At 45.8% G+C, this 19,498-nt stretch overlaps 1 protein-coding gene across 1 annotated transcript in view; it reads left to right on the plus strand.

The window, feature by feature from the left end:
• Nucleotides 1–345: 345 nt before the first annotated feature.
• Nucleotides 346–19,498, plus strand: part of LOC106599275 (serine/threonine-protein kinase WNK1-like) — a 166,643-nt gene continuing 147,490 nt past the window's right edge. The window contains 2 exon segments of the mRNA XM_045712422.1: nucleotides 346–1,049; nucleotides 2,931–4,402. Coding sequence (XP_045568378.1) covers nucleotides 3,590–4,402 — 813 coding nt within the window. The 5' untranslated portion in view covers nucleotides 346–1,049; nucleotides 2,931–3,589.

Consider the following 19,498-nt stretch of genomic DNA (forward strand, 5'->3'; position numbering starts at 1 on the left):
CATGAAAAAGTGGTATTTTCAACAAAAAAACACACTCACAAAATGATAACGCATCACTGTGAGACAGTACCGTTAAGAGCTCTTCTTAGCCTACTATGTTATAGCTGAATCATTTTAGGGGGCAGGGAAGTTGACAGTCAGTCTACTCTCCCCCGGATAAAAAGTGACATGTCCCCATACTCCATGGTCTTTTTGGACTGTGTATCCGTATAAAATGTTGAATCCAGTCTGCTATCGCTGGCTTCGGTCTCGCCACAGTGTGGAAGCAGGCGCGATCCCCCAGGTCTTTGATTTAAAAAAAAGAAAAAAAGCGACTGGCTGACGAGGGCCCCACGTCAACACGCAGTTTGGAAGCTCATAGCTTGGCTAGAGCAGTTAGCAACCAGATACACAGTCGGCGCTCCATCAAACCTTACATGCCTGACATCTGTGAATGAAGCGAACGAAGGGGAAACAGCTGTATGTAGGCTATGTTAGCGACCTGAAACGGCAACATCTGACTGTGGACACGTAGGAGAGAGTCTTTGCCTACATACATTGTGTTGTCATTTTCTGTCTGCTGTTTTGTGGATAACAAAAGCGCATTCGATTCGAACGGAGTCATTGGAACAGACGAGTGAACGAGAATTGAACCGCAGTGGATGTCTTGCTCTTTCTGTGTTCACATCGTAATACAACTGTAGCGGAGTAATCGCATGGAGATGGAGTAAAATTGAGGTCATCTGGAATTGCGGCTGAGAGATGAGGAATTTGTTTTGTCCGCTCTGATCTAATAGGAGGGAGAGAAGAACTGCTGGATACAACCCCGATATGAACGTGGCTTTCTCGCTCTGCTTGAGGTAGCTGCTAAAGCCAATGAAAGACGCGGTCTTGAGAACGCATACGGTCGCTTTGGAATGTAGATATGCGCGTTTATTCTTGCACATTTAACAAAAAAACGAATGTGATCTAATACTAGTAACTCGGACTATCGTTACATATTTTTGTTGTTGTTGAATTACTCAAGTATCAACCAGCCGATCTACGGGAGAATGGCCATGATACAAAAGGTAATGCATTTACCAATCATGTTGTTGATGTAGCTGGAAAGTGCATGCATATTGACACACAGGCTAATGACATCCAGGTATACTAGCTTGATTCTTGGCTGTTTCACTACGAAATAGCTTTTTAGCTAACTTCTACGGCTCGCGAAAGCGCGTGCTGTGGAAAACCTACCGTATCGGCGTTGTGTTGCGTCGGCTGGGTTTGCTTAACATGCCTGGCATTGGACACTTGCAATTACTGCTAGTTTGTTGTAACAACGCTAACTATTTATCTGCATCGTGCGCTCTGTCTGGAAGTCATTTTATGCGCGAGACTATCCATATTCAGCGCGAGCGTAAAGTAACCAGGACTACCTTGCTTCGTTTTCATGTTCCTCACGAGCTTTTTACTTGACTAAGTTAGCTAGCTAGTTGTCCAAGTTGACGATAAATAACATAAATATTTCGCTGTACACTCGCTTTGGTACAGACCCCTTGACAGTCGATAGATGTGTCTGTTCGTTGTAGAATTCATTATAGCTACGGCAAGACAGCACTGTAGAAGTGTAGCTAGCGAACTATTCCACCATGGTTAGCCAGTTATGCTAGCTAGCTATAAAGACGAGTGGGAAGGGAAAGGCCACAGAGCGTACTCTTCAATAAAGGTAAATGAATAACGTAACATTTATGATCGGAAGAAAATATAATACAAAATCGAGTCACCGTTATCAGATACTATTGACAGCGTCAATGTTTTTCGGTATAAAATAAATAATATTATCTTGCTCACGGTATCGATTCGACCCACGAAGTTAATGAGATCATTCATTCTCAGATTGGCGACCCGTCAATGTCATTCATGTGTGTCTTGTTTAACCAGGTTCAAATGTTTTTTTCTTTGTAATTACATTTCAGTCACTTCGGATTTATCTTCATTTTGGGATTTCTAAGAAAATCTCTCTCAGTTAATAAATTATCTGCGCATGGTCAGGAATCTGGTAAACGAGATTATACATTACCAGTGGAAATTACTCGTGGAAAAATATTAATAGTACAATTATGGGGAATGACTTTTTTTGGTGCTTTAATTAATATTCAGACATGTCCATACATTTCTGAACTAGAGTAATGGAATGGGTAGCGAGCTAATTCGTTTTTAGATGCCACACTGTTTTGCGTCCCAAATTGCACACTTCCATATCAGTGGTTCTCAAACCACTCATCGGGGACACTTCTTCCTTCCACAATGGAAAAGTTTAAACTGAATCCTTGGGACATCTCAACTCTGACGCTACTCCTAAAAGGTTAATGCATGGCTCTCCAACCCTGTTCCTGGAGCGCACCAACCCTAATCTAGCGCACCTGATTCTAATACTTAGCTGGTTGATAAACTGAAGCGGGTTAGTTACAACTGGTGTTGAAACGAAAACCTACAGGAGGTTTAGGGTAGGGATGTCCCAAGGATCCCGGATAGCACTAACCTTTTCATAATTTTTTGTAGCTCTGAACTAGCTCACCTGATTCACCTATTCAAGGGATTGATGATTTGTTGAATCAGGTGTGCTAGTTCTGGAATAGATCAAATACATGGAACGGCTAGGGTTCTCCTGAGGAGAGGTTTGATAACCACTGCCATATAGTAAACTATATGTAGGGAATAGCTCTGGTCAAAAGTAGTGTACTATGTAGGGAATAGAGTGCAATTTGGGATGTGCAAAACCAAGTCTCCTGTTCTGCAGCTGCGGTAGTGCATGCCAAACCAAGCTACTCTCTGAATTGTTTTACGCTGTAACCCTGAGGTCAAGCAGAGTCAGGGTTGAGGTTTACAGTTACTTTAAATTTGGATATGCAATTAAACCAAACTTCTCTGCCTCATTCCTTCACTCTCCCTCTGTTCTCTTTTAGTGAATCTGGACCTGGCTTTGGAGGCAGTGGAGTTACTGGTGTGAGTGAGATTTCTCCCTCCCCCACCATCACTACAGAGACACGCCAGAGGCTGTCCACTGTCCAGGCCCAAGCAGTCAGCCTGAGCCTGCTAGTACAGACTATCTGGCCTCCTCTTCTTGTGGTCCCTTATGCTCAATGAAGGCTATCTCTGGGTCGCTACAGGATGGATGGTGTGGATTTGACGGTCCTTGTGTGTCATCATCAGCGCTTGCTCCTCTGTGACTGTTTCCTGTTCTTTTCCATTTATAAAAGAACGCCCCCTCTTCTGGGCCCAACCACCCCTGAGCGCTGTAAAAGTTATAGTAACTGTTGTTGTTAAGTGACACTTACAGAGGAGGTTAAGTTAACTCTCCCCCCATCCAAACTCCACAGAGGGTTTTCTCCAGAGGTTTTATTTTATATACCCATGTTATATATTTCCCCCCTCTCAGGAGTTTGTTTGGAAGACACACAGGTGTTCGGTTCTTCACAACAAAAGTTTTGGTTTATTGTTGGTTGAGGTTTACAGTTACTTTTTCTCAAGTTTTGGTTCTTCCTTGTAATTTATTTATACTTTATATTTTGGAGTTTTTTTTGTTGCTCATTGCTCACTCACGCCCTGGAATAAAAAAAACAAGATGTCGGAAACAGACAAGTTCCTTGCCCCTTTCCCTCCGCCGCCCAAGAATGTGAATGGTTCCAGCTCGGACACGTACCTTGGTGAGAATTTGGGAACCGACGGTGTCCGCCGACGCCGCCACACCATGGACCGCGACCCCAAACAGGCCGAGCATCGCTTCTTCCGGCGCAGCGTCATCTGTGACTCGAACGCCACCGCATTAGACCTCCCCAGCAAGGCCGTCATCCTCACCTCCCCGCCTGACTGTGAGCCCCCCAGCCTGGGCTGGCTCTCCCTGGCTGTCCCCTCTGTGGTGGTACCTGAGCCGTGTCTGGCGGTGGCCGAGGTGGAGGCAGATGAGGAAGGAGGGGATGGGCCTTGTAGTGCGGTATTAGGGCCCAGTGTTGGTGGTGGTACTAGAGTGGATGGTATGGTAGTGCAGATAAAGCCAAGCACGGCAGTATTGGATGTTTGCGGCGGAGAGAAAGTAAAGAAGCTGTTGTCGTTAGCCGCCGCAGAGGCTCCTGGAATCGAGGAGGTGGTGCCCAGTAAAGCGGGGGAGCCCGCGGAGGAGGAGAGCGGTAGTGTTACAGAGGAGATGCGAGAGGAGAAGGAGAAGGGGGCCGCTAAGGCCCTATTAGAGGAGCAGAAGAGGGAAGCAGAGAAGAAGGTTCAGGACGACATAGAGGAAGTAGAGACCAAGGCCATAGGGACCTCGCTGGATGGACGCTTCCTAAAGTTTGACATCGAGATTGGACGCGGATCCTTCAAGACGGTCTACAAGGGCCTGGATACGGAGACTACAGTGGAGGTGGCGTGGTGCGAACTGCAGGTAAGACACAACCCAATCATTTACTATCCTTCTCTACTTCCTTACTCACTGCTCTGAGTAACATGTTAAGCAATGTTTTATTATACTCTCTCAATTCTTCCTCTGCTGCCATTGTAGTGGCAAACTAAAGTACCTAAATAGATTGGCGTACACAAAATATCCCAGGTATGAAGATACAGATAAGGTGCAGAAGGAAGGATGTAGCTTGCTATACCTCGTCTGATAAAGATCACACAGGGTTGGTAGATGGATGATGTCAGAGCAGCGCTGAGGTAAAGATGATGCCCAGCAAGGGTGCAACTTGCGGGTGCCGATGCAACAGCCCAGACAGACAGAATGGCACACAGGATGTTGTTGCTAGTTTCTACATTCTTAATCTGTACAAGAAGTTGTTTTTGTGGTCATGATTCCCATAGTGCTTAATGAGGGGGCTCACGTGGTGGAAGGAGCAGTTGGTTGCTTGGCTCTGTGATACGGTCACTGATAACTAAATCCCTCCACGAAGGAGCCTCAGTTTGGTGTCAGGTAAGCAGGGGCGGAGGTTCGTTTTTAAAATAACACCTTGGGGCTAAACAGCTGTAACTCAGGGGTATGTCTCTAATGGCACCCTATACCCTTTATAATCGACCACTTTGACCAGAGCCTCAGGGGGCACAGTAAAGGGAAAAGGGCACCATTTGGAATGCATTACAGGGGGTCCGTGTTAACCATGTTGTTAATGAAACTCAGTAGGTTCTCATTTAGAGAGCGTGGTCGGGTCACTCACTGCAATAAAGCTGTTTTCCTCCTGTGTAGAAGTCACAAGATGCTGTTTCTCCCTCTCTGCTGAAATTCACTTATTCTGCCGCCTTTTCTTTCAAAGAGATGTTTGTGAGTTGTGACTGAGCCCTCGTCCCAGCTCTGTGGACTAGATGGTTCTTCCAACTGTTGTTGTCACTATGACTTATGCTACAATTTGTTAGTCATACAGTCAGTTGGGCTCAGATACTAGAAAACTGTCCAATCACAGTCCACCCTATAATCCACAACCATGGAATTGAATCACATCACTCAGTCGCCTGGTTGCAGCTGATTGCATGTGGACGTGACGATGCCCCTTCAAGCATCATCCAGGCAGCTCATCCAATAGTGAATTCTTAATGTCTATAAAGAGCTCCTGGTCTGTAGATTAAGGTTATGTAAATGTGTGTATCCACTCTAACCACAGGTAGCATAATGTACATTGCATGTAGGGTTAAGACCTCTATTGGCCCTGCTGGCTGGGTAATCCTATGGATGGATGACTGTTTGTCAGACAGTTTTGTAAGACAGACTATGCACTTCTACTGACATGGGATGAAGTAGTGGGAGTGGGGTTACACACACCACACACTCTCACACGCTGCCTGGGTGGGCGTGGCGTCATGAGAGCATCCAATTGGTCGATGACTGTTTGTGACGTGTGTGTGAAGAGTTGTGGGGGGGTGGTGGTGGGCATCCCTCAATAGCTGATCCAAAGCAGTCCCATCCCAGAGGGAATGAAAGAAGGATGGAGGGAATGAAAGAAAGGAGGGAGGGGTAGTGGGGTCGTAGGTCATGAGTAGGCGCAGCCAGGGGTTGGTGACAATGTTTGCTTTTGACAAAGAGAGGGAGCAGAATGAAAAGGGGAAGTGGACACACACACACACACACACACACACACACACACACACACACACACACACACACACACACACAGAGGAGTGCCTGGCCTTGTATGCTGCAGTGGCCCTCTGTCCTTTTGTAGGCCAGGGCTGAGAGTTGGTTGTTGGGAGTTGGGAACTCTAGAAGGAAACCACATTTTAATTGGTCAATGTTTTCTGGGCTTGAGGGACAGTGGGGGAAAATGAGGAAGAATAATCTAGTATGCGTTCCAAATGGCTCCCTATTTATTGCACTACTGTTGACGAAGTCGGCAAGGCCCATAGGGCTCTGGTCAGAAGTAGTGCACTCTATAGGGAATAGGGTGCCATTTGGGATGTTGCCATTGTCGGCGGTCGTGTTTTAGAAGGAATTTCAAGGTTTTTGAGCACAAGCCAGGCTAAGTAGAGGGGGAGGGACCGAGCACCTCTGAGTGTTATTCTAATGCCATTCATGCTGGACTTGAGAGACAGAATTTCTGTGGTCTGTTTCTCAATGTAGATTGTCTGTTTGAGGCCAGAATTTTTTAAAATCTATTAATAGTTTTAAAAAATTTTTGGGGGGGGGGGCAAGTTAGTCTTGTCCCATTGCTGCAACTCCCGTACGGACTCGGGTCAAGAGAGCCATGCCTCCTCCGAAACATGACCCCGCCAAGCCGCACTGCTTCTTGACACACAGCTCACTTACCCCAGAAACCAGCCTCACCAATGTGTCGGAGGAAACACTGTACTACTGGCGACCGATGTCAGCGTGCATGAGCCGGCCGCCACAAGGAGTCGCTAGAGCACGATGGGACAAGGCCATCCCATCTGGCCAAACATCCACCTAACCCGGATGACTCTGGGCCAATTGTGCGCCGCCGGCTGCGACACAACCCGGGATCGAACCCGAATCTGCAGTGACGCCTCAAACACTGCAATGCAGTGCCTTAAACCGCTGTTCCACTCGGCAGGTCCGTGTTTGGGGCCAGATTTAACCTAGCGTTACTTTGAAATGTCTTTCTCTTACCTTTAGGTTTTTGTATGACTTTCTATGCTGATAATTTTTTTAAGTGATAGAATCTTAAAGAGCCAATGAACACGCCGATTGATACGTGTGTTTTTCTGTTGCTCATTAGAAAAACTAGATTTCAGTCTTCGAGGTGTGTCTCCTGACCGATTTCCACTTTTTGTTAATGGTGTTTGTCCCTCATGAGACACTGTAGGAAGCCTATTTCACTTCCTCAACGTCCCGAGAAATCTGTAATACATTTTTACATTTTGGCCGAGGATTTTTCAGATGCACAGTTTTTCATCCATCAAAGGTGTTTGATGCAGTGTTTCTCAAGTAAAAAAAAAAAATAGTGCTACGTGTTATCTTCTGTAAACAGTCAGAGCTGCTGGGCAGGTCTGTCTCACTGTCTATGCTATTTGGTAGAGGGCAACCTCCGCAGCTGTTCACCCTATGTTAGTGGGCAAGTGGACACCTCAACCTTCATTTACCCGGTGTGACGCGCAGATGTTCCAAACTCCGTTTTAGACCAGACTGACTTCATCCTATTTACACTTTGTAGTAAATTTGGACACTAGAATAACTGTTTTTGACTCATATCGATTCCACATAGGCTGTTTTCAAAGGGATTTGTTGCTTTTTAAAGGCAGTCACTCTTTTTAATTACTTAGCCTACCCCGCTTTATACTTGACTGATATTTGCAATTTAAATCCTTCGTCGCCGCGGGGACACTTCTTTATTTCATCTTCCTTGTATGGAATTAGGGCACAGGGATATGACTGTGAGCTATGAGACTGCAGTCAGCTAAGCTTTGTGGAACGTTAAGTTATTTATGAGAAGTTCTGGAGATAAGCTAAACTCTGTTTTGTTTCTTTTGTGGGAAGTGAGGGAGAAAGAGAGACTAAGAGGGGGTTTGACTTCAGTACTGCAGCATCACTTGGTCTCCTTCGCAAACTCTCAAACTTAGCGGGATGGTTGACGGGTTCTGAAATTACATCATAATGGTTTGTTTACATTCCTGTTAGTAGTGAGCATTTCTCCTTTGCCTTGATAATCCATCCACCTGACAGTTGTGGCATATCAAGAAGCTGATGAAACAGCATGATCATTACACAGGTGAACTTATGCTGGGGACAATAAAAGGCCACTCTAAAATGTGAAGTTTTGTCACACAAGACAATGCCATAGATGACTCGAGTTTTGAGGGAGTGTGCAATTGACATGCAGACTGAAGGAATGTCCACCAGAGCTGTTGCCAGAGAATTTAATGTTAATTTCTCTACCATAAGCCGCCTCCAACTTCGTTTTAGAGAATTTGGTAGTATGTCCCACCGGCCTCACAATCATAGACCACTTGTATGGCGTCGTGTGGGCGAGCGGTTTGCTTATGTCAATGTTGTGAACAGACGTTGGGGTTATGGTATGGGCAGGCATAAGCTACAGACCCTGAACACAATTACATTTTATTGATGACAATTTCAATGTACAAAAATACAGCAACGAGTTCCTGAGGCCTATTGTGAGGCCATTTTTTTAAGGTATCTGTTAGTGATGCACCGATATGATACACCTGTAAAAAACGATACCGATATTTACAATTTTAGTGGCCTTTTAAGCATTCTAGTACAGTTAAATAGTTAACACACACACACATGAACGCAGCGGTCTAAGGCACTACTGTCCCTGGTTTGAATCCAGGCTGTATCACATCCAGCCCATAGGGAGTCCCATAGGGCGGCGCACAATTGGCCCAGCATCGTCCGGGTTTGGCCGAGGTAGGCCGTCACTGTAAATAAGAATTTGTTCTTAACTGACTTGCCTAGTTAAATAAAGGTTACACACACACCACACTGACCAAAAAGTAATTTTGTTGGCATTTACGTCTGTACCCATTACTCGTAAAACATAATCACAACCTATTTATTTCACTTGCTGTGCTGTTTGGTTGTTCAGTCGTTTCATTCTCAACCTGGATTTCTATGGAACGCCGTTTGGCTGTTTGCGTGTCAAAAAAGATGCACGTCGAATATCACTATTTGACCAATCAGGACCTGAATATAACTGCACGTCACATAATAATTTAACGCGTTCATACATTTTTTTACGTAATTATTACACATTGATTACACTCACACTTATTTCATGTCACAACGATTCATTGATACGTATGCTATGATGCTGGTGAAGTTGTCTCGCGCACCTACAGTGCTGGTCATAAAAAAACACATCAAAATGACAATCTGTTTCAGTAGCTATAGTTAGCTAGCTAACTATATAGCTAGGTGTCATTATCTAAAATAACCCTAATTTATAAGGCAGTTCTTATTTGATTGATGGTGGTCGGACCCATCTATGTGAAGCTAGCCACAATAAGGATTAGCCACAATAGTGGACTTTGTGGTTTGCCTTCAAAATACAAATACTATTTGTATTAATTTGCGTCACTGTCAATGAAATACTTTTATTTTGAAGGCAAACCTCAAATTGCACTATTGTGGCTAATCCTTAGTGTGGCTAGCTTCACAACACATACATAACCCAGTCCGGTCAAGCCTCACTAGTCAGATGAAGCTAACTGGCTGTTTATAATGTTAGCTTTGGACAACAGGGTTAAGTAGCTGGCTAGCTATTTATTTTCATGAACTGAAGTTCAATTTGAATAGGCGAACAACAAATGGCAACCTAGCTAATACTTACTCACAAGGATTCTGAAATCATTGCTAAGAATAATGAAAATAACTGCAGTTTCTACTGGTCATGGTGTTCAGGCTGGTTGTATTGGTGCTAGCTAGGTACCAAGCTAAAGCTAGCTACCCCAGAAGTTGCAGTCGGACAAATGATGCCTTATTACCAACGCGGTATTGTAAACACATTGTTCGTGGCCGGTGTTTGCTTGTTTGCAGACTTTCTTGTACAGCTTTGACAGAGCTACTGTATATTTTTTGACACGCAAAGACCCAAACGGTGTTCCATAGTATGTCGTGAAGCTAATAGCAGTGACGCTATTACTGTGTAACTCCTGTAGGGCAACATTTGAAAAATAGTGCACTTGGTAGTGTGTACCGGTGCTCGACCAGTCGGCGAAAGCCAACATCACCCACGACAGAGAACGGTTGATTGTCAAGGGCAATGAATTCCTTTATCTTGGCTTTAATGGATTTTGCCTTTGAGTTGTCTCGCTGAAATTGTCTTACTCTTTCAAATGACTGCTGGACTTGTTGACTGCTCCCCACAGCAGACAGTGGGCTAGGTTGGGAATGCTGTGTTGCACGTGTAGCGCAACATTTTACGTGGCATCATGTACCTACGTTATATAGGTATGCACGTCAGCTTTGACATCGGTTTTGCACATCGCTGTTAAACTAGACATCGGCCGATACCAATGTTGGCATTTTTAGCTAATATCGTCCGATTCCGATATGTTCCCCGATATATCGTGCATCCCTAGTATCTTTGACCATCTGTATTCCCAGTTGTGAAATCCATAGGTTAGGGCTCAGGACCTCGGTCTGGGGTGAAGGTTCACCTTCCAAGAGGACAACGACCCTAAGCACACAGCCATGACAACGCAGGAGTGGCTTCGGGACAAGTCTCTGAATGTCCTTTAGTGGCCCAGGCAGAGCCGGGACTTGAACCTGATCGAACATCTCTGGAGAGACCTGAAAATAGCTGTGCAGCAACGCTCCCCATCTAACCTGACATAGCTTGAGAGGATCTGCAGAGAAGAGTGGGAGAAACTCCCCAAATTCAGGTGTGCCAAGCTTGTAGCGTCATACCCAAGAAGACTCGAGGCTGTAATCGCTGCCAAAGGTGCTTCAACAAAGTACTTAGTAAAGGGTCTGAATACAGGTAAATGTGATATTTCATTAAAAAAAAAAAATTCTGCAAGCATTTCTAAAAACCTGTTTGTTTTGTCATTATGGGGTATTGTGCATAGATTGAGGGGGGGGATCTATTGAATCCATTTTAGATTGAGACTGTAACGTACCAAAATGTGGAAAAAGTCAAGGGGTCTGAATACTTTCTGAATGCACTGTTGTATATGCTCTGAGTACTCGCTCTTGTAGCTCTTTTCTTTCAGTGCTTTCTCTCACTTTCACCATGTATCGCATGAGTCTCATTCAAATATATATATATATATATATATATATATATATCTATCTCTCATGTCTCATTCTCGCTTTGGTTTTCCTTTCACAGGAATTATAATGTTGCAAGTAGGCAGAGAAGAGATTGCTGCTAGCTAAAACAGGGCCACTAAAGATTATTCTCTGGGCTTTTTATTCTTTTTGTGCTTTCTCTCGCTTTCACGTCATGAGTCTCATCGCTCTTTCTTTTACCTCATCTCTCTCTCTCTCGTGTCCTAAGATGTCAGAGAGAGGACAAGACAGTGGAAACAAAGCAGTGTTATTGTAACTCAGTGGAGGAGACCTGTAAACTCTCATTTTAGGAGACACGTTCTTCATTCTGCTTTCGCAGAGTGAAAGAAACAGAACCTGACTCAGTTTGCGCAACACCCCATTCCTCTAGCCATCCGTCTCTCTTTTCTCTCTCCCCCTCTCTCCCCCTCGCTGACGTGTTTCCTGTGGTTCCTGTCGGGTCTGTGTGACCTTGTGTTGTAGCGGAGAGTAGACAGCAGAGTTTTGCTGCCCAAACAGCAACCTATTCCCTATATAGTGCACTACTTTTCACCACGTAGACCCAGAGTGCTGCTCTAATGGCCCTTAAACTGGTTGTCATGTAGACTCTTCACTTACACTTGGCTCTCCTTCCTTCTTCCATTATGCTACAGGTCCAGGACCTGCACCAAGGAAAGTCTAGGCCTACACACACACACACACACACACACACACACACACACACACACACACACACACACACACACACGTTTTTTGGGGGGAGAAAACTGCTATAAAGAATGTAGAAGATGGAAATTGACACGGTTATTCTATATTACAACACAGTAATGGACTAAGAGGTCATACTGGAGGTCTTTCTCTCCCTCTCTCTCTGCTCTGACGTAATCCTTCAGTCGGCCCTGAGCTCTGGGGCTTATCACAGAGATGTTAGTAATCAGAGTAAAGGAATTTGTGAGGGAGGTGACTCTGCCTTGTCTGCCCTGCAGCTAAGAGAGACACACACACACACTGAGATCTCAGAGGCAATGGCTAAGTGAGCAGGGGAGAGAGCGAGAGCTTGCGTCCCAAATTACACACTATTCCCTATTTAGGCTGGTGCACTGGCTCAAAAGTAGTGCACTATGTAGGGAGTTCTGGGACACAGCCATCGTGTCGTCATCAGTGAATAATGCAGAGGATGTGAACAGGGAGGAGATGAGTGCCAAATGGCAACCTATTCTCTTTATAGTGCACTACTTTTAACCAGAGCCCTGATCAAAGGTAGTGCACTATAAAGGGAATAGGGTGCCATTTTTGACAGCCAGAGAGAGAGGAGGAAGAAACCCAATCGCATGGATCTGAGCCACAGCCATTTCCCTTCTCTTCCCTTGATTCATTGTTGAAGTACTTTGTGTGTGTTGGGTCAGAGGAAGACAGAGCAGAGGCGAAGGGGCTGCTCTTCCTTCATTTACAATCTCTGTCCTCCTTCCTTGTGGTGTGTGTATCTTGAGTGTGTGCGTTTACAGGTTTTGAGTGTGAGCTATAGGAACATAAGTCTGTAATGGAAATCTACTGAGTGTGTTTGCCTTGTCTCTGAAAGATATGATTGACAGTTATATATTTTTTAAATTCTTTCTCATTCGCTCTCTCTTCTGCTTTGCATTTTATCACTCAGCTAGTACATTTGTCTGTCTGGTTTTGTCTTTGGGCTCTGTGTCTGCTGGAAGCATTTGTCTCTCTCTTACCTCCCCCTCTCTGTATCAGAGCCTTGTGGGTGGGATAAGGTTTTTGAGTGGCGCAGTGTGGTGTAGAGGATTTGCGTGGTTTAAGTTGCCGCAGCAGTCAGACTAGGCTACACTAGAGTGACAGTGGGGTTGTTCTGTAACAGGGCCGTGAACAAGGCTGGGTGAATTGGGGACAAGTGAAGCCCCTGTGTGACAGTGGGGTTGTTCTGTAACAGGGCCGTGAACAAGGCTGGGGGAATTGGGGACAAGTGAAGCCCCTGCATCAGACATGCTGTATGATTTACCTCTGAAGAAGCATGACCCAGCTGAGCTTTCTTGCTCGCTCTCTCTCTGTCTTGTGTGTGTGTGTGTGTGTGTGTGTGTGTGTGTGTGTGTGTGTGTGTGTGTGTGTGTGTGTCGCTCTCTCTGTGTCTGTGTGTGTGTGTGTGTGTGTGTGTGTGTGTGTGTGTCTCTCTGTGTCTGTGTGTGTGTGTGTGTGTCTCTGTGTGTGTGTGTCTCTGTGTGTGTGTGTGTGTGTGTGCGTCTCTGTGTGTGTGTGTGTGTGTGTGTGTGTGTGTGTGGTCTCTCTCTCTGTGTCTCTCTTTCCATCTCGCTGTCTTCCTCTCATTTTTAGTTTTTCTGTCTTTCTCGTTTTCGTCAGAGACTCATGTCTGTTCTCAGATCTTAAGCTAACTGTCTGCTCTTTATTTTTACAGCCTGTCTCTCCTCAGTAGCACAGAGCGCTAGGCTAAATGCTAAAAGTCCCAACTGCAGTAGACTAAAAGCTAGATACCCAACAGCAATAGGCTAAATGCTAGGCTAATAGCCTGGCCTGCTCTGAAAGAAAGGGATACCTAGTCAGTTGATACCTAGTCAGTTGCGCAACTGAATGCATTCAACCAAAATGTGTCTTCTGCATGTAACCCAACCCCTCTGAATCAGAGATGTGCGAGGGGCTGCTTTAATCGCCATCGGCACCCGGGGAGCAGTTGTTGTTGGGGGTTAACTGCCTTGTTCAAAGGCAGAACGGCATCTTGCTGGTTCGGGGATTTGAACCAGTGACCTTTCGGTTACTGACCCAACGCTCTTAACTGCTAGGCTACCTAGAGCACTGACTTTGATCTCCTGAAGGTTTCAATGCCTGTCTTTTAAAGGGAGCGAAAGAAGGGGAGAGAGATGGTGGCATGCCAAGGCTTGTTCTTTCTCTCCGCTCCTCCTGAGATGGGGATCTAAACTATGTGAAGATGTTTGCTGTAATTCCCCAGATATCCTCAGGGCCAACCAAGACTCTGAGTTTATGAAGAAAACATTTTTGTCTCTTCCCTTGGGAAGGCAGTGAACTGCTCACGTTTTCACTGCTCACCCCTACACCTCCTGCCTGCTCACCCCTACACCTCCTGCCTGCTCACCCCTACACCTCCTGCCTGCTCACCCCTACCCCTCCTGCCTGCTCACCCCTACACCTCCTGCCTGCTCACCCCTACACCTCCTGCCTGCTCACCCACTTCCACCTCTGTTTTACCTCCCATTATAAGCAATGCAAGTGACTCGTCATACTTCCGTGTTAATGCCCTTGGTCTTTTGAATGGACTCGATGATTAAATCATCAAATTCATGAAAATGTGGTTACATCAGATATAAAATACTATATTTGTGTGTTTGGATGAATTTACTTCTGCCAGAAGCTTTTCAGTTTTAGCGCTGAAGACCATATTTCGCCAGGTTTTTCCCTATTGAATACCAGCCTACAGAAGATCAAAAATGACAAGGCTACTAGCATAGCGTATTGGCTCCATTACTAACCTCTTCTCTCTGGCCCGTGATCAATTTCTGTCATGCTGATTGTCTCTAAATCATTTTCTGGAAAGAGTTTTTTTTTAAAGCCCATGCTGTTTGTGGAACGACAGACACACAGACAGTCTGGAGTGAGGGGCCCGGCCGAAGTGTGTTTCGGATTTAGAAAATTGAGGGGTTGTTTTTTATGAGCCAGTTAAACAATAGTGACATTGTCAAGATATTTAAACTAATCAGTTCACATTCTTAACTACAAAACCCCATATTGACAGATGGCTGCAAGTATAAAATCAGTGGAGTTGGATTCCTATTTTGTATTCCCTTGAGTGAGTCTCCAATGAACTTTCCCTCCAACTCTCCTGCACCTCCTCTTTCCTGGCCAACTCCCCTGCACCTCCTCTTTCCTGGCCAACTCCCCTGCACCTCCTCTTTCCCGGCCAACTCCCCTGCACCTCCTCTTTCCCGGCCAACTCCCCTGCACCTCCTCTTTCCCGGCCAACTCCCCTGCACCTCCTCTTTCCCGGCCAACTCTCCCTGCACCTCCTCTTTCCCGGCCAACTCTCCCTGCACCACCTCTTTCCCGGCCAACTCTCCCTGCACCTCCTCTTTCCCGGCCAACTCTCCCTGCACCTCCTCTTTCCCGGCCAACTCTCCCTGCACCTCCTCTTTCCCGGCCAACTCTCCCTGCACCTCCTCTTTCCCGGCCAACTCTCCTATTCAACCACCCACAATCCCACCCTCCCTATTTCCCAACTCCCTTGTGCACCCTTCCAAAAATCCTCCACCCGCTACCCTCCACCCCATTCACCCACCACTCTCCTGGCTAGAATAACTTACCAATCACAGTTTGTTTTAGCCGACGGGTTAATTGAGTGACTGACATAACAACTGAAACTGATGATGCCAACCACATTTTAAAATGGCACCTTGTTCTAACTCTCAGGACGGCAAGTTGAGACCCAGACTGAGACCCCCCCCCCCCCCCCAAATAAAAAAAGAAAAGGGGGGGGCGCAAGTTGCCATTTGCCCATCCCTGACCTATATGAACTAGTGCAGAAAACAGGCTTGCTGCAATGCGATCTACAGTAGGAACATATGTCTATTCACTAACAATGCGTTACGATGACACAAGTTGGCCTACTTGTGACTTACATATCATGTCCTTAAAGAACTGGTGCTGTGGTTTTGACTTTCAATAGCACTACCCTGCCACAATGAATCCAGAGCGAGAACAAACCTATTGATCAACAGGCCTTATGTGAGCCTCGGTGGCTAAAACTGGGATAAACTAGACTGCTTGTTCACTTCACTGCATCAGCGTAAGCTGAGCTGCACTGCAGTGACTGTGCTGCCTGCTGCGCTGTAATTGTGTTTGTGTGAGAGAGACAGTCTGTTGTGGTTGATGATGGGTTCTCTGTTGTCCACTGCTCCCTGGTTGGTTGGTTTTCTGTTTGCTCTCGCATTCCCTGGATTCTTGTGGCAGGACGTCAGTCATTTGTAAGAGCGGGCAGCTCACTGGACAAAAAAACTGGTTAGGGAGGGGTGTGTGTGACCCACCTCTCCTCTCCTTTCTACACCGTCCCCACTCCATTGTTCCCTTTCAGAATAACCCAAACCAAGCAGAAAGACCCAATCATGAGCATTGTATCCAGCTGTCTTGATGCATAGAATTTAGTCAAGCCCTCCATTATGGCTCCTGAGTGGCGCAGTGGTCTAAGGCACTGCATCTCAGTGCAAGAGGCATCACTACAGTCCCTGGTCCGAATCCAGGCTGTATCACATCCGGCCGTGTTTGGGAGTCCCATAGGGGGGCGCACAATTGGCCCAGCGTCGTCCGGGTTTGGCCGGGGTAGGCCGTCATTGTAAATAAGAATTTGTTCATTAACTGACTTACCTAGTTAAATAAAACGTGTATTATCCTTCCTTCAGCCATCCTCTCTAGCCGAGCTCTGCTGTGTCGGGCTCTGCTGTGTCGGGCTGACGTGTGAGCTGTGGCTGTGTGGAGAATTGGGCCTCATCTGCTAACCAACATATTATACCAGTTTCTAAAATTGGAGAGTTCATATTCGTATTTAAAAAAAAAAAATTCAAGTCTAAATCTGTGGTCTAAAAACAAACACATTTTCTCATTTACCGTAAAGGAGGAAGAGCTCATGGTGTCTGTGATCAGAAGGGGAGAGAGAGGCCTACGTTGCAGACTGAGAAGAGAACTGCTCACTCACTGAAGCTTTGGGCTTATTTGACCGTTTTGATTTTAATTTGGTCGTTTTCGCTTCGCCTTCTACAATGCCCCCAGGCTCTGAGAGGCCTTAAGACACTGTGGAGGAACAGGGTCACTCTTCTGTCTTACTTTCTTTTCCCGTCTCTTTCTCTGCCCCTCCAATCTTATCCTTCTCTCTTTATCTGCCCCCTCCCATCTTCTCCTCTCTCCCTCTGCCCCCTCCCATCTTCTCCTCTCTCCCTCTGCCCCCTCCCATCTTCTCTCTCTCTCTGCCCCGTCTCTCTCTTCTCCCTCTCTGCCCACCCTTATTCACCCCTCTCAATTCAAATGGCTTTATTGGTATGGGAAACGTGTTTACATTGCCAAAGCAAGTGAAATAGATAATAAACAAAAGTGAAATAAAAATGTACAGTAAACATTACACTCACAAAAATGTCAAAATAGAAGTTTCAAATGTCATAGTATGACTATGTTCAGTGTTGTAACAATGTGCAAATAGTAAAGTACAATAGGGGAAATAAATAGACTCTGTCTCTCTTGCTCCCTCTCCTTCCCTATCAGAAATTGATGGAGGCAAAAGGCTCCACAGTTCTCCACGTGCATGCAGCAGGGCTAAACCATATCACATGGTGTCTGCTGAAAGTGGAGCAAGCTGGGATAGGATGTAGAGGTCTTGGCCTATAGAAGAGGGCTAGACCTGAGCTTTGATCACAGCAATATGAATGGAGTGGTTCCCAAGCAAGAAAACGCAGGAATGTGATGAATGTGACTGCTGCTGTTATAACTGTACTACTATATTGTATGATTTGTCCTAACCCAAGTCAGGCTATCCATTATTCAACTGCTCCACTTGGAAAAACCACTGAACTTGAAGGGATGTCGATTTTTACAGTAGCTTTTGGGTCAAATGTCACGTTTGGTGCGCCTTTCCGCAAACACTATTGGGCTGGAATTCTTACTCTGTCTTTTACTTCTCCTGGAGCGTAGGCCATGAGGAAAAAGGCTGTGAGGGTTGAGGGAAGGTGTTTAACTCTCCAACTCTGAGGCTGCCGTGCTGTCACAGACTATTACATCACATGAAGGTCTGTGTTCACCCCCTACCGCAAGGGGAAAGTAGGGCACCCTGCTTTCTGAAAACAACCTTTTGCAGCCCCAGAAATTGAGTGTGATAATAAAGCAATATAAACGGCCATTTTAAACTCTCAGGGCTTTGCCAGAGGAGTAGTGCCTGTCTTAAGGGTATACGGCTGCTGGCCAGTAACAGATTGGTGTGTTTGTGTGGCTATCGGACCTCACCTCGGTGTCCTCTGTCTCTCTGTGTGTGGATGACGAGGCAGGCTGTATTGTACAGAGAAGGAGAGGGGGAGATTACGACGACGGGGCGATGACTTATCACTTTTTATCGAGACCTTACCAAAACACAAATGCCCTATGGGAATATTCTAACCCGGCGCAGGGGAGAGAAAGAAAAATATACAAATATTTTTTCCTGCTCTTTTTTTTTTTGATCTATAAATAGCAGCACCTCATCTGCCGGGGCTGTTCTGCTGCATGGTCAGAACTGGAGCAGAGCAGCACCTCATCTGCCGGGGCTGTTCTGCTGCATGGTCAGAACTGGAGCAGACGCCATCGAGAGCCTAATGACATTTACATTTAAGTCATTTAGCAGACGCTCTTATCCAGAGCGACTTACAAATTGGTGCATTCACCTTATAATATCCAGTGGAACAACCACTTACAATAGTGCATCTAAATCTTTTAGGGGGGGGTGTTAGAAGGATTACTTGACATGACACACTCGTGACAAGGATTGGAACAGACTAGAAACTGGGACAGAGACTGAGTTTAGAGTGTAGGGACGGGGACAGAGACTGACAGACGGACAGGGTTAGAGGTGGGGACAGAGACTGAGGGACAGGGTTAGAGATGGGGACAGAGACTGAGGGACAGGGTTAGAGATGGGGATGGGGACTGAGGGATAGGGTTAGAGGCAGTGACTGAGTAGGGATGGGTATGCGTAATCGAATACTCAAACAGAAGTCAAAAGTCGATCTTTAACTAGAGATCACCATTATTTCAAATACAGTTAAACTTTTTGGTGGAATGTGCTTTGTGGCTTGTTGTCTTGATGACCACGTCAATTTCCTTTGACTCTAGTGTTCCATTTGTACATTTGCGGGGCACTATTTGCTTTAAACCAAGGCAAGCATCACACAATTCTAGTCCCTAAATTCCATTTCCCCTCCATGTCTCACTCACTCAATTGCGTTCGGACACAGGCGCCTGTTTAGAAATAAATGCCTTTAAAAACGGTGGGCATAAAAATGGTTCTGATGGGATACACGCGCTGCATTCCGTGCCAAACGACGACCGTTTTCACATTCAAAATGCACTGGTTGAAATATGTGTCCCGTCTACTTTCCTCTTAGGCTACTTTGCGAACTGCTAGTGCCATTTAGAATTGATTAGCCTAGGCCTGAAAGGCTCTCCCATCTCCACAGAGGAACTCTGGAGCTCTGTCAGAGTGACCAAGGCCCTTCTCCCCCGATTGCTCAGTTTGGCCCGGCGGCCAGCTTTAGGAAGAGTCTT

Source organism: Salmo salar, unplaced genomic scaffold (genome assembly GCF_905237065.1).
Source record: "Salmo salar unplaced genomic scaffold, Ssal_v3.1, whole genome shotgun sequence".
NCBI classification, from domain to species: Eukaryota; Metazoa; Chordata; class Actinopteri; order Salmoniformes; family Salmonidae; genus Salmo; species Salmo salar.